At 40.2% G+C, this 13,927-nt stretch overlaps 1 protein-coding gene, 1 long non-coding RNA gene and 5 other non-coding genes across 9 annotated transcripts; 6 read left to right on the top strand and 1 right to left on the bottom strand.

The window, feature by feature from the left end:
- Positions 1 to 361: 361 nt before the first annotated feature.
- On the bottom strand, positions 362 to 3,809 carry LOC135558447 (DCN1-like protein 1). Its single transcript, XM_064992252.1, has 7 exons — positions 3,723 to 3,809; positions 2,671 to 2,884; positions 2,070 to 2,238; positions 1,696 to 1,826; positions 1,510 to 1,592; positions 1,261 to 1,357; positions 362 to 1,014 (listed from the first exon to the last, which is right to left on the bottom strand). The coding sequence occupies exons 1-7, from the start codon at positions 3,753 to 3,755 to the stop codon at positions 938 to 940; spliced, it is 804 nt and encodes a 267-aa protein (XP_064848324.1). The 5' UTR covers positions 3,756 to 3,809; the 3' UTR covers positions 362 to 937.
- Positions 3,810 to 5,148: 1,339 nt separating this feature from the next.
- Positions 5,149 to 9,919, top strand: LOC135558444 (uncharacterized). 3 transcript variants are annotated; one of them, XR_010458360.1, is made up of 9 exons: positions 5,168 to 5,219; positions 6,189 to 6,313; positions 6,832 to 7,018; positions 7,304 to 7,459; positions 8,042 to 8,156; positions 8,558 to 8,660; positions 8,776 to 8,865; positions 9,132 to 9,198; positions 9,304 to 9,919. It is a non-coding gene; the product is annotated as an uncharacterized LOC135558444 (long non-coding RNA). The 3 variants fall into 3 exon arrangements; XR_010458361.1 differs by lacking the exon at positions 6,189 to 6,313 and having other exon boundaries at positions 5,149 to 5,219; positions 6,832 to 6,937; XR_010458359.1 differs by lacking the exon at positions 6,189 to 6,313 and having other exon boundaries at positions 5,149 to 5,219.
- LOC135559106 (small nucleolar RNA SNORD2) lies at positions 6,045 to 6,115 on the top strand. The gene has a single exon (XR_010458448.1). It is a non-coding gene; the product is annotated as a small nucleolar RNA SNORD2 (small nucleolar RNA).
- LOC135559108 (small nucleolar RNA SNORD2) lies at positions 6,695 to 6,767 on the top strand. Its single transcript, XR_010458450.1, has one exon. It is a non-coding gene; the product is annotated as a small nucleolar RNA SNORD2 (small nucleolar RNA).
- Positions 7,162 to 7,232, top strand: LOC135559107 (small nucleolar RNA SNORD2). Its single transcript, XR_010458449.1, has one exon. It is a non-coding gene; the product is annotated as a small nucleolar RNA SNORD2 (small nucleolar RNA).
- On the top strand, positions 7,789 to 7,969 carry LOC135559105 (small nucleolar RNA SNORA81). Its single transcript, XR_010458447.1, has one exon. It is a non-coding gene; the product is annotated as a small nucleolar RNA SNORA81 (small nucleolar RNA).
- On the top strand, positions 8,289 to 8,468 carry LOC135559104 (small nucleolar RNA SNORA81). Its single transcript, XR_010458446.1, has one exon. It is a non-coding gene; the product is annotated as a small nucleolar RNA SNORA81 (small nucleolar RNA).
- Positions 9,920 to 13,927: the final 4,008 nt, after the last annotated feature.

Genomic DNA, 13,927 nt, shown 5'->3' with positions numbered 1-13,927 from the left:
TCACACCAAAAGGTTAGAATTGAATTACTATTTTACAATAAACCATCCTGCCTATTTTCTATCCAACTTACATACTTAACATTGTAGGCCATCATTGTAAATAAGAATTTGTTCTTAACTGACTTGCCTAGTTAAATAAAATAATCACATTAAAGAATAGTTAATTCACTCTCAGGCCAGTAGCATACAAAGGCCATCACTATTTGAGAAACATCTGGAGTAAAATTAGACAATTGGAAGAATAGTACATCCTTTTAACATAAGACATACAAGTTCATATGCAGGTTTCAGGTATCAGCTTTGGCAGAGAGAAATATGACAGACAAGAGTGCATCACCATTATCAACACACATCAAAGAAATTAAAATTGAAACATTTATTACCTTATACATTTGTACTGGAATAGCATTATGATTAAAACTAACAAAAATTACAATCAAATGTTTTTGTACTGTTCTGTCACACAAGTCTCATAAAACAAAATTCATATTCATAGCAGGAATGCACACATAGTATTAAAATTTTATTTAATATTTAAAGAATGACATTCCCTCACGGACCATCGTGTTTAGAATACGATACAATTGTATTTGTCTTTTCGGGTGTCGGTTTGCTTCACGAGAACCTCGACTGACTGTGTCAACTAAACACTGGGACAGGAACTGTAAGGTCCAGGATGGCGACTCCTCTCCAGTTGGCTAGAGTTGACACGAAAAAAGCCCCATACTAAAGATAAAATCCCAAACCACAACAAGACGACCGACGAGGAGATATGCCTTTTATATTGTCTGTTGTGTAAAACATCTCAGTCCTGAGGGTTGGAAAAGGCAACATAGATCTCAGCTCAGTGCAGTCCCCTGTGCTCCATTTCTCCGCCTCGGTTTTGTGTTTTTTGTATAAACAAACGTATGGACGTTCCTCCGAGTTTGGGCGGTCCCTAGACAGCGGTGCTTTTGGTCCCAATGTGCAGTCGTGCAAACTCCACAAAGTCGTCAATGAGGACTGGCCATGCTCCTTGGAGGAAGGAGACAAAAATGACAGATGTTTCATGCATAAAATTCAACTTGCTTTATCTAAAAGGAAGCACAACAGATACAGGGTTAAGCAAGAAAAAATTACTTTTCAACTCTGGTGGTTGTTGGGAGAGGCAACAAGTGGGCTGGCTCCATATTATTCCATTCACAACTGATTCCATTGTCATGCACCTGACCTGAGGCAATGGGTTGCTATAGTTCAGCCTTAGTACACAAAAACACAAACCTTCCTCGTCGTAATTGGACATGTCATCAGTTATCATTGTGCTGAAGTCTAACAAGAGGTTCCAGGTGTCCTTAGGGATTGATCGTTTATGGTGCTCCTGCGGGGAAAATAGAAGAAAAAATAAAAATGTGCATTAAAAGAAACAACTAGCCTGTTTATTGACGCCTTCAACTGAAGCAAACCCATCCAATTTCCCCTCTGTGTGGATCAATAAAGTATACTCAATTCAATAAAGAGAAAATAACTTACCACTAAAAATTTGTTCCACAGGTCCAGGAATTTGAATCTTCCAGCCAGTACTAAATTCCAATACGCAATTGCCATTTCTAAGTCTAGAAAATGCACAACAATGAGGACATGTCTGAGAGAAATCCAAGTCCAATGAGCAGAGTAGACTACGAAAATAGATCAGGAATGTCAAAATGTATTGCTTACCCAAACCTTTCTGGCCAGGATTCTTTGCAAAGTTAAATGTAAACTGGTAAAAGTCCTTAAATTTCCCATGGTCTTTTAACTCTTGCTCCATTTTTGGTAGTTGGGCTTTTAGTTTCTCTATACTGTCACACCTGAGGAGAACAAAATAAGCTTTAGCACCAAGTACAAGTTTATGGGTTAGCCTATCTGATGTGGAGAAAGAAGAGCTTAGCCTACATTCTGTTACACAACTCAGTGGCTGATGGACAACAACAAACAATTTCCTATATAATTACATGATGAAATGAATTAACACAACACACACACACTTGTTGTCAATTAAATTGGCCCCAAAAATGAAGTGAAACCTCTCTCTTTTTAAAGGCCCTCCTCACCCTTGTTCTGCCATCCCATCCATGAACTCCTGTCTGGAGAACTCGCACTGTGTTGCAGCCCGGAACTTCCAGGCGATGAAGAGCACACTAATACTGGCCGGGTCCAAGCCCAGGTCGTCACAGAACTGCTGGATGCCATCTATTCCAATCTTGTTGTCATCTTGTGGGTCTGAATGAAGGATAAGGCAAAAATAAGGTGTTTAATTAATACTTTGCCACTTTTGAGCAACTTGACTGACAAATATATGAATTTATTTGATGATATCCATTTTTATTTGATTTTGGTGGTCAAAGGTAAGTTATGTGTTTCGACATTATGCATGGCCTATGGCAGTTTTTATTTTTAGTCAGTTATACTGCTATTGTTTTTACTTACAGTACCATAGTACTATCTTGTGCCCTTGTGACAAGCCCTCTGTCGCTCAGTTGGTAGAGCCTGGTGCTTGCAATGCCAGGATAGTGGGTTCGATGGGACCACCCATACTTAAATATATATGCACGCATGACCAAGTCGCGATGGATTAAAGGGTCTGCTAAATGGCATATAGTATTATAGTACATCCTGCATAGACAGAGATGTGAAAAGAAAGATGACACTTACCTCTGTATCTGTTGTAGAGTTGTTCTAACCTTTTCTTGTCCAACACTCCCTTTAGATTTGGATGGTAGAGGTCTGGATTTTGGAAAAAGTTGTCTGTGGAGACATCTAGTTTCCAGTCATTCTGTGACAGACAGGTCAATGCCGTCTTCTCATTTGATTGTGTGAAGATCATGAACTGTCGAACTTTATCCTTCTGTGAGGACTTCAGCTTGTTCTGGGGAACAACACAGACGTTTACAGAACAAACACAATGACAGAAATGTAGCTCTCCTCCTGCTCAGAAATGTGAGCTTTCAAAACGGTATAGCCTTGGGTAGAAATTCCATCCCTGGCAACACTCTTGAGTCTGCAAACCTAACAATACATGCATTGCACACTTCTTCTGGTGTCATCTTGCCAAGCAATAAGCATAATCTTTGGATGCATGTTATAATAGCTGGCTTGTAGCCACGGAAGTCGTTTTGGGAAGCTACTTAGCCTAATGACTTTCCTCTAGGCATCAAGGCAACAACGCAAAACTGCTTAATCGACTATACATGAACGGTTTGGATGCAGAAAAGTATTGGCATGACATACGGAGGCTGAGCACAACAATTAAGTTATTGTGACATTCACACATTCTATTCAATATCCACAGCGTTCATAGGCAAAACAAACAGGCCTAGTCAAAGCTATGATCCGCGACGGCGCATAATATTCATTTGAACGACCAGCTAGCCGAGATTGGCCGGCTTCTTTAGCAACGTTTTAATCTTTAGATAACGATAATGACTGTCTAGTATCTGTTGTTGACTAGAACTGTCTGACAACCCACCTATGCTGCAGTATTGACAAGCCACCTAGGTTGTTCAATGACAATGAAACGAAATACAGTCGAGTTGCTGAAAAGCTAAATAGCTAACAACTAGCTAGCGTTACCTTTGCAACGCTAACAGATAACCTTTTAAACAAGTATGTTTAAATGCAGTGTTTAGGGTGTTCATTTGATCAATGGTGTATGGCATAACTAAAAATAAACATTAAAAAAATAGATACATAAACGTATTCTTCACCATGTTTGTAATTGCCCGACTCCCTTTTCCCATCCAGCTGCCTCGCTCTCTTCCACCTTTTTCCGCTCATGCGCAGTTTGGACACAACAGATGCCTGTCATGTTGGTGTAGCTACATATCACTTTTCCAGGTCGCTATATGTATAGTCATACATGGTCCGTATGCATGTCTACTGACTACGGTTGACAGACTGTAGCATAGTGTATCTTATTTGACTGAATGGTCGGTTAGTGTATCTTAACCATTGACATAATGGTTGGTTGGTGGTGGACACTATTTGTGGGTGGGGCAGAAATGCTATGCTAGTATACCAGACATATAATTTACTAGATCAGATACCACCCAAAAACATTAATCCTGCCTGGATACCAGATTCTTATATTTCAAACTGAACACATAGACAGACACACAATACCTCTTTACCAACCCCAACCATAAGAATAAAATACAGAATATGTAAATTACATATATTACAAAATCTCTCAAAGGTATTATTAATATAGATACTATTGTAATTAGTATTCTGTTCCCATGATATTGCAGTGTGCAATCACCAAAATATATATTGTATAATAATGATCGATCTATACCACTCATTACACAAACACTGGAATCAATGCCAACCAATTACATATGTTTTGTAATGATCACAATGAACCGCAAACAGAGTTTGCTGAGTTTGCTGTAGGTTTTTTATTTATGCATTTTCTTGCACTATGATTTTTTTGGACACTAATGATGTTTTAATAAACATCTTAATTTTGCATTTCAGCCTCAGTTTTGTATTTTTGACATGGGGCTAGGGCCGGGACAGCTATAACTAATTTGATAATAATCCAAAACATTCCAAATGTATGAGTGGTAAAACAGGGCATTTTGACATGAGCAAAATAGGAGTCTGATTGAGGTTAGAAATTATTTCATAAAGCTGATACAGTATGTTGTCTTGGCAAAGGTACTCCTGCATCCTTGCTATCCCAGATCCTTGGGACGTCCCTATCCCATTGAAGGTGACATTTAAAATGGTTAGGGTTAGGTAAGGGTTAAGGTTAGGGTAGGAGTTAAGGTTAGGGTAGGAGTTAAGGTTAGGATTAGGGTTAGGATTTAGGGTAGGGACGTCCCCAGGAATCCAGATAGCACCTACCATTACATTTTTCCATTCCCAGAATTTTGACATGATGAGGACGCCGTAGCAACCGAATCACATGCAATTTGTGCTGTAATATCATTCCGTTCTAAAATATAGTCTAAATCTTTAAAATAAAATCTTTATAGAATGAAACTTCACAGTATTAACACATACAACAAAAGTATTTGTATATTAAAAAATATTGTGTTGTTGTGTTGAGAAAGTCGTGTCGAATAAATTGAATTTTTACATTTCAGTGAAAATAGTCCGGCTATATAAATGCGCTTGTCCTCCTCCACGTAGATCTTTCCAGTCGCATGTTGAAGTTGGAGAAGGATCATATCTTGCCACTCTCCTGATTACAACAGGTAAAACAAAGAAGAAACTTGTTTCATTTACAATTATTGTAATAAATTAAAATGACATGTATTTATATATATGCGTTTTCCATGCATCTTGCAGATATTCAGAGGGAACTAGGTGGGTTACGCCGGACACATTGGCATTAGCTAACGTTATCTAGGTAATGTTAGCTACTTTAATTATCTGCGAAGATGGCAATTCATATCCGACTCTTGTAGTTGCGTGTAACGTTAGTATGCAAATAATATGCTGTCAACTATAGTAGTTACCAATACATAATTTGTACATTTAACTGATGGAATCAGACCTATGACAACTAAGTTAATGTGTCATCCTTGGCCTAGTTCCAGCTTGTTCGGCTAAACTAACCTTAACTTGCGACGCACTGAGTTGGCTTGCCGCAGGATTAAAATACACATTTAGAAGGAAATACAATATCAACGAATGTGAGTTCATCTTGTCGAATTTCGGGGGCATGTCAGCCTCACCTGAGATTACGGGACGAGACACGTGCCCAACCAAGGTTGGTGAAATTGGACAGCACAGGCCTAACTCGATAAGCAACAAGTCATTTAGAATGTTTTTGGACGATGTGTTAAATAATGGTATCCCATCTTTCGGAAACGGAAACTAATTTTGTCGACAACTTTTTGTATTTTTAGTGTCACACATTTTCCAACTTCCCACGTGGCGACTTGGGTTTTCCTGTAATTGATTCAACCCTCGACCATAACTAAGTTAATCAAGTGTTTTTGGTGTCTCAGTTCCATCTGACGCAACTTTTTTGCGTACCACTTGTTATAGTGGATTTCAGTTCTGTGGGGGGTGTTGAGTGAAATGATGGCATTTCATCTTTCGGGACAGACCTGATAATGGTGACAACTTTTAATACTGATCACTCAAACCTCAAGCGTAAACTGCAGGCTCTTACACTGCTCATCGAAATGTGTGAACAGAATACTCTCATTGTGCAGAGCATCTGGAACGAGATTAAGCTGAATTTTGATGACATGGCCTTGAAGGAGACACTCCTTGGGTATCTGAGTGGTTTTCAGAAGCCATCAGCCATTCAAGAGGGCAATCATTCCTTGTATCAAAGGTATGCAAGTCATTGGCTTGTTGAAGGCAACACAATATACACTGAACACATATATGCCACAATTTAAAATATTTTACTCAGTTACAGTTCAAAGTAGAGCATTTAATTGAAAAAAAATTGTGCACTCATGTCTGCCACTATGACAACTGCATATTTGTGGCCTTTCATTGTCCCTGGCACAAGGTGCACCTGTAATTACCATGCTGTTTTGTTTCTTGATATGCTCACAAACAAGGATATAAACAAATATATGCCCAAAATTTGAGTAAAGCTTGTCCATATGGACATTTTCTGTTGTCTTATTTCAGCTCATGAAACATGGGACCAACATTTAACGTGTTATTTTGGTTTAGTATAATTGCAAGTTGAAAATTCTTGTCTGAGTGACGATGCCATACCATCTTTCGGGACTGACACAGCAATGGAGAACTACTTTTCGTATTACTGATCATTAAGTCACTTGTCACCGGGCAAAGCAGGATTTAAGTTCTGATCCTGAATCCCTTTTCCCTTCACAGGCTGTAACGTCATCGCACGGGCAAGACTGCCATGTTTGCCATCTCTATCCTGCAGAATTGGACCCAGGCTCTGGTGCTGGCCCCCGCCACAGGGCTGGCTCAGCAGGTATGCTGTGCCTGGGGTCTGGATAAACTTACATGTTTATCAGACCGAGGCGGCATATTCGGACAATTTTAAACTTAAAAGGTATCCTTTTACATAATTCTTCCTGCAAAATCAGCTAATTTGGTTAAAGGAGGTGACTCTTTTGAGATTATTGTAGTCAATGACTGCATTAATCTGAAAGGTGGCCTGACAACTTAGCAAGGGATTTCTCTTTTGTAACAAGTGAGTGAAATGATGGCATTTCATCTTTCGGGACAGACCTGATAATGGTGACAACCTGTTATACTGATCACTCAAGACCGTTTGTCCTGTATAATACATTGGCGCCAAGAGCAGAAACTTCATGGCGATTGTCTGTTTTCTTAGATCCAGAAGGGGCTTCTGGCTCTGGGGGACGACATGGGTGCGGCCTGCCATGCCCAAGTTGGGCACTAATGTCCACAAAGATACAGAAGCTGCAGACTGAGTCCCCCCACTTAGTGGTAGGAACTCCAGGCTGGATGCCTGTAAGTACTCATCAGTGTAAGTATCTGCTATCTGACTGGCTTGTATTCAAATGAAATTGTATTTGTCACATGCACCAAATACAACAGGTACAGATCAATATTACTGTGAAATGCTTGATTATAAGCTATTAGACAAAAATAGATGTATATCTTGTCCATTTATATGCTTCAGATGTCTTAGTTTGGCTTGACCACGGAGCAGATTTTAAATTGTGCCCATTTTACTTGTAAATATATATATATTGATTTCTGGATACAATTCTATAGCCTTGCTGTAGAAATTAGAAGTTAAACCTAGTTGCCACAGGACAATCAACATGGGCTTGTCTCTGCCCCAGCCACCCCACTTCCATATAAAAGAACTGTGCTAAAATTGCAGAATCCAGGTAACCCTTGGTTTAGGCAATAATGCTAGCAGAGTATTGTGTGGAAGGAGAGCATTTTGCACTGTGCCGGAAAAGAGTTGTGGTCGAACCTCTTTCTTAATGTTCGTTGACCTCCTGTCTCGAGGCCCAGTGCAACAATTAATCAGTGACTTAAGATTAGTGCATTTCCTCCAGTTGTGATTTTTACTGGTGTTTCTTTAAATGCTGCGCAGGTGGTCCTCCTGTCAGCCACCATGCCTACTGATGTGCTGGAGCCCATTGGCATTCTGGTGAACTAAAAGGAATTTCCCTACAGGGTATTGAGCAGTTCTACATCAATGTAGAGAGGTGGGTAGTGTTCAGAAAATACATAACTCTTGTGCGTGTGTATATACCTGCCTTAATGTTGCAGGACCGCAGGAAGACTAGCTGCTGCCATTTGTAAATATTGAGTGTCTGTAGTCATTGTGTATGGCGTTTCCCTTCTTTTTAAAGCACCCTGCTAAAATTGTGGGGGCGAAGCCTGTGGGCTTGGCTCCTGCGATCATGTAAGCATGGGTACACCAAGGAAGGACAGTAAAGCCAGGGTTGAAATGAGGCTTGGGTGGACCTCTTTCTTAATGTCCAGTGTCCTTTGTCTCAAGATTCTGTGCTACAAAATTTCTGGTTATTTTCCATTTTAGAAGTGGTGTAGGTTGTAAGGTGAGTCTGGTCAGTGAAATAAGTTGTTACCCTCACATTAATTCCAGAAGTGGAAGTTGGACACATGTGTGACCTGTATGGGATGCCAACAGTCACTCCTGCTGGCTGACCGAGAAGATGCACTCAAGGGGCTTCACGATCTCTGCTCTGGTAAGACCATCAGACACACTGCTCCCTGAATTATAATGTATTTAAAATTACTGTTGTGTTTGGCATGGGGTTGTAATTGAAAATGCCGGTTGAAATATAACACTTTGTTTTCCAGCATGGCGACATGGACCAGAAGGGGAAGGATGTCATCACGAGGGAGTTCAGGTCTGGCTCAAGCAGAGTACTCATCGCTACGGACTTATTGGTGAGGGTAGAATCTCACTCTTATCATCTAACTGTCATGTGACTTGACATGGCTACATGTATTTGTTATCCCAAATGGGTTTTCTCTGCAACTGCCCTTTCATGGCTTAGCAGTAATACCTTTTGGGAGATGAAATGTCTGTTCTCCACCACGGGTTTCTCTCTCTGTAGGAATCTGTTACTTAATGTCAGACTACATTTACAGTTAAATGTTGTGTAAATCTGATTACACTTACACTTGAGTTTAATATCTTTTTGCTTTGATAGCCAGGCTTGGAATTGATGTGCAGCAGGTTCCTTGGTCACCTACAAAGAGGGAGAATAATATGCGCAGGTATGTACAGTCCCTGCATAAATATAAATGGTAGACGTGTTCAGACTGTATTTCATTTGGAAAGCAGACCTGGACCTAAGGATTGTTCCTCCCCCATTTCTTTAGAATTGGTCGTCGTGCCTGTTTTGGCAGGAAAGGTGTGGCTGTAAACTGAGCGAGGAGGACAAGTGTATTCTTCGGGACATCAACATGTTTCATAATACAACAGTGGATGAGATGCCTTTGAATGTGGCTGACCTGATTTGAACCTGGGTGTTGAGGATGTTGAATCATTGCTAGCGGTCTTGCACTCATTGTGTTCATTTCAGCATTGAGGTAAGTTTTCCTATCTTGAATCAGACTTCTGATATTTGTAAGATATGGTGGTCTCATGGACAGGTTAGAATCAACAACTGTTCATGAGACCAAGTCTGATTCAAGATGGGCAAACTTACCTCAATGCTCTGTGCTACACAGCTGATTAAAATAACAAGTGTAGCTGCAGGCTGACTCATTGTACATGCTAAAACCATCACAAGCCACAATCTTTTTTGTGCCAGCAAAGCCACAAACAATACATTAATTCACACGGTGCCCATACACTTAGGACACAACTGCAGAGCTTTTCACAAAGGAGTGAATCCTTACGACTACTACACCTGGATATCAGCGGAGCCTTGTCTGACAGCAACAGTTATATCAGCCTCATATACTACCTTTTAATAAAACAAAATGAAACATGGCTGAAAATGTGTTTTTTTTACTGACAATTGTTCATACTATGGCATAAGGGGACGAGTGGAAAAGAGACTCAACGGTTAATTTTGATTAAGGCATGAGCGAGCCAGGCCGGATGTAGTCAATTTTACATTTGTTCAGCACTTGTGAAATGTACAGTGCTGGAATTCTGAACGTCGGTATTCCACCTGTACCCCAAGTTAGAACAGTAGGGTAAGGGGGCATATAAGCAGACAACAAAAGCTCTTACAATATTGGGGGGCATATAGGCTGTGCACCAAAAGATAGCTTACTACACAACGTACACTTAGCTACAGTATACAGTGCCATCAAAATGTTCAGACCTGCTGACTTTATCCACAATTTTACTTATTGTGATTGTTTCCTCTTAGTGGTGTAAAGTACTTAAGTTAAATACTTGAGTACTACAGTTTTTTAAAATGTCTGTACTTTTTGTATTTTGCCAACTTAACTTCCCTACATTCCTAAATATTTTTTATTTTTACTCACATTTTCCCCTGACACTCAATGTGTTTCATTTTGAATGCTTAGCAGGCCAGGCAAATTGTCTAATTCACACACTTATCAAGAGAATCCATGGTCATCCCTACTGCCTCTGATCTGGCAGTCTCACCAAACCCATGCTTTGTCAATTATGTCAGAGTTGGAGACTGGCTTTCTGCTTGGGTATGATGCTACAGGCTTGGAACTTGTATTTGGAGTTTCTGTCATTTTTCTATGCAGATCAAATTTTATTTGTCACATGTGCCGAATACAGCAGACCTTACAATGAAATGCTTGTTTATAAGCCCTTAACCGATGGTGTAATTTAAAAAACGGTATCTAAAGACAAACACATCAGCAGTAAATAATAGCGGCGCTGCATACAGGGTACCGGTACAGAGCCCTCAAGCTCTGTCAGGTTGGATGGGGAGCGTTGCGGCACAGCTATTTTCAGGTCTCCAGAGATGTTTAAGTCCTGGCTCTGGCTGGGCCCCTCAAGGACGTTTAGAGAATTGTCCCAAAGGCACTCCTGCATTATCTTGGCTGTGTGCTTAATTAAGAGTCGTGTTAGGTGAACCTTCGCCCCAGTCTGTCATGTGCACTCTGGAGAAGGTTTTCATCAAGGATCTCGCTGTACTTTGCTCCATTCATCTCCTTTGATCCTGACTAGTATTCCAGTCCCTGCTGCTGAAAAACATATCCACAGTATGATGCTGCCACCACCATGCTTCACCTTAAGAATGGTGCCTGGTGTCTTCCAGATGTGATGCTTGGTATTCAGGCCAAAGAGTTCCATCCTGACCAAGGCCCTTCTCCCCTGATTGCTCAGTTTGGGAAGTGAAGGATTGGAGTAATAAAATGTGGGGATTAGACTGGGACAAGGCACAGTTGAAAATTAGTGACTATGCCTGTATGCTGAAATGTCACTCAAGACATTGTAGACAGTAGATGGGTAAAATATACACTTTGGATGGTGTATCAATACATCCAGTCACTACAAAGACACAAGCGTCCTTCCTAACAGTTCCCGAAGAGGAAGGAAACTGCTCAGAGATTTCACCATGAGTCCGACTAAAACAGCTACAGAGTTTGACTGTGACGAACTAAGGATGGATCAACCACATTGTAGTTACTCCATAGCACTGATCTAATTCACAGTGTAATACAAAGTGTTATGTTTGGGGCAAATCCAATATAACACATTACTGAGTACCACACTCCGTATTTTCAAGTATAGTGGTGGCTGCATCTTGTAATCGTTGAAAGAATGGGGAGTTTTTCTGGATAAATAAGAAATGGAATTGAGCTAAACACAGACAAAATCCTAGAGGAAAACCTGGTTCAGTCTACTTTCCACCAGACACTGGGGGATGAATTCACCTTTCAGCAGGTCAATAACAAAACACAAGGCCAAACCTACACTGGAGTTATTCATGGTAGGACCTGAAAATGGTTGTCTAGCAATGATCAACAACCAATTTGACAGAGCTTGAAGAATTTTGAAAAGAATAATCGGCAAATGTTACACAATACAGGTGTGGAAAGCTTTTGAAGACTTACACAGACTCACAGGTGTAATTTCTGTCAAAGGTGATTCTAACATGTATTAACTCAGGGCGTTGAATACTTATCTAATAAAGATATATTCATGTTTTATTTTTCATTACTTTTGTACAAATGCTAGAATTTTTCTTCCACTTTGACATTAGAGTATTTTGTGTAGATTGTTCACAGATGACAATTCCATTTTAATCCCACTTTATAACACAAAATGTGGAAAAAGTCTTGGGTGTAAGTACTCTTCTGAAAGCACTGTATAGATCACAATAATACTGTTACTGTTTGTAGCAATAAAGCAGGCAAGTTTGTATGGCCTTTAGTTTAATCTGTTGAATTTAGCTCGGTGGATACGCACTCAGGCATGTTTGTATAAATTCTCCATATCTCAGTACCTCTGTGTAAATATAGTCTACCTCAGGGGCACTGAGCACCTCAGTGAATGTGTAATTGGCTATGATATGGTAAATGCATGTATTTTTAGCACATGAACTTTGTTCTTTGACTCCCACGTTCACAGAAGTCAATGCAATTATGCTGGCAGGACCGCATTGGGAGGGTAGAGAGAAGAAAAAATAAACTAATTGGACATTTGGATAGAGATTGGCTGATTCCACATGGACCAGTTCTGCTGCATTGTTAAATGTTTTTCGGATTGAGAAGCAAGTCTTCCAAAGGACTGGAGAAAAACTGGTTGACCTTTGTAACGCTCCGATAATATCATAAAAGTGATAAAAACAAGAAAATTGAACATATTTGGGTAGTTGTGTCACTCTGAACAGGACCTTTCAATGGTAAAATGAAAGCTACATGTGCTCTGCAGTAGTAGCTATGAATTGTGAGAGGTAGGTTGTTGGACTGTGTTTTGGGCCCTCTCTTAATCATTTGTGTGAATTATTCTCGTTGTGAAGTTGCCTTGGAAACAGGCCAGATGTTTGGAGAATTGTTAATCCCAAATATATTCCTACATACCTCTTTCAGAACAAGTCGTGGGCCATTATACAAAGAAAACGCACAAATAGGAAAAAGGCCCACGAGAAAATATGCCCAAAACAGAAAGAAAGGCGGATGTTTTTGGGGTCCGTGATTTTGGGATATCTCTCCCCTATTGAACTTGACATTTTAAAGTTAAGGATAGGGTTTAGGATAGGGGCGTCCCAAGTATACTTCACAGCACTGACCAACTTATTTGGTTTTGAACGATTCAACCAATTCTTATCTTACTTATGCAACAGATCAGAAATGCACTTCCTCAAAACTATTTGTAACTGACATTATGGAGACAGAACAGTCCCAATGTTTTAAGTTTTACATCAACAACAATAGAGCTATAGTTTTGAGGTGACTGTCTCTGAGGCATGCATGTCATCATGCTGTAGCAATGGTCTAGATGCCTCTTCAACTCTCCCCCACAAGTCTTTGAGTCAGCCTGATCTGGAAAGACAAAAACATTTGAAGCTGATACACTACATCACCAAAAGTATGTGGACACCTCGTCGAACATCTAATTTCAAAATCATGGGCATTAATATGGAGTTGGTTCCACTAGATGTTGGAACATTGCTGCTGGGACTTGCTTCAATTCAGCCTAAGAGCATTAGTCAGGTTTGGCACTGATGTGGACAATTAGGCCTGGCTCGCAGTCAGCATTCCAATTCATCCCAAAGGTGTTCGATGGGGTTGAGGTCAGGGCTCTGTGCAGGTTTTTCCACACCGATCTCAACAAAACATTTCTGTATGGACTTGCTTTGTGCATGGGGGCATTGTCATGCTAAAACAGAAAAGGGCCTTCCCCAAACTGTTCCCAAAAAGTTGGAAGCACAGAATCGTCTAGAACAGTGGTCGCCAGCCTGTCGATCACTTCAAGGCATTCCTAGTCGATAACCAAATATTTCTGTAGAAAAACCAACAAACGATAAAGTCTTGCGTTCGTTTTTAAAAATCTCGTTGA

Source organism: Oncorhynchus masou, chromosome 17, assembly GCF_036934945.1.
Source record: "Oncorhynchus masou masou isolate Uvic2021 chromosome 17, UVic_Omas_1.1, whole genome shotgun sequence".
Lineage (NCBI taxonomy): Eukaryota > Metazoa > Chordata > Actinopteri > Salmoniformes > Salmonidae > Oncorhynchus > Oncorhynchus masou.
This window is presented reverse-complemented; position numbering and strand designations above follow the sequence as displayed.

Bases quoted from the DNA above. Each gene is read 5' to 3' on its own strand.
- LOC135558447 (XM_064992252.1), bottom strand. From the start codon at position 3,755: ATGGGAAAAGGGAGTCGGGCAATTACAAACATG. The intron at 1,593-1,695 runs GTAAGCAATACA...TGCATTTTCTAG, and splicing joins TCCTGGCCAGAAAGGTTTGG to ACTTAGAAATGGCAATTGCG. The intron at 1,358-1,509 runs GTAAGTTATTTT...TTTTCCCCGCAG, and splicing joins TGTGGAACAAATTTTTAGTG to GAGCACCATAAACGATCAAT.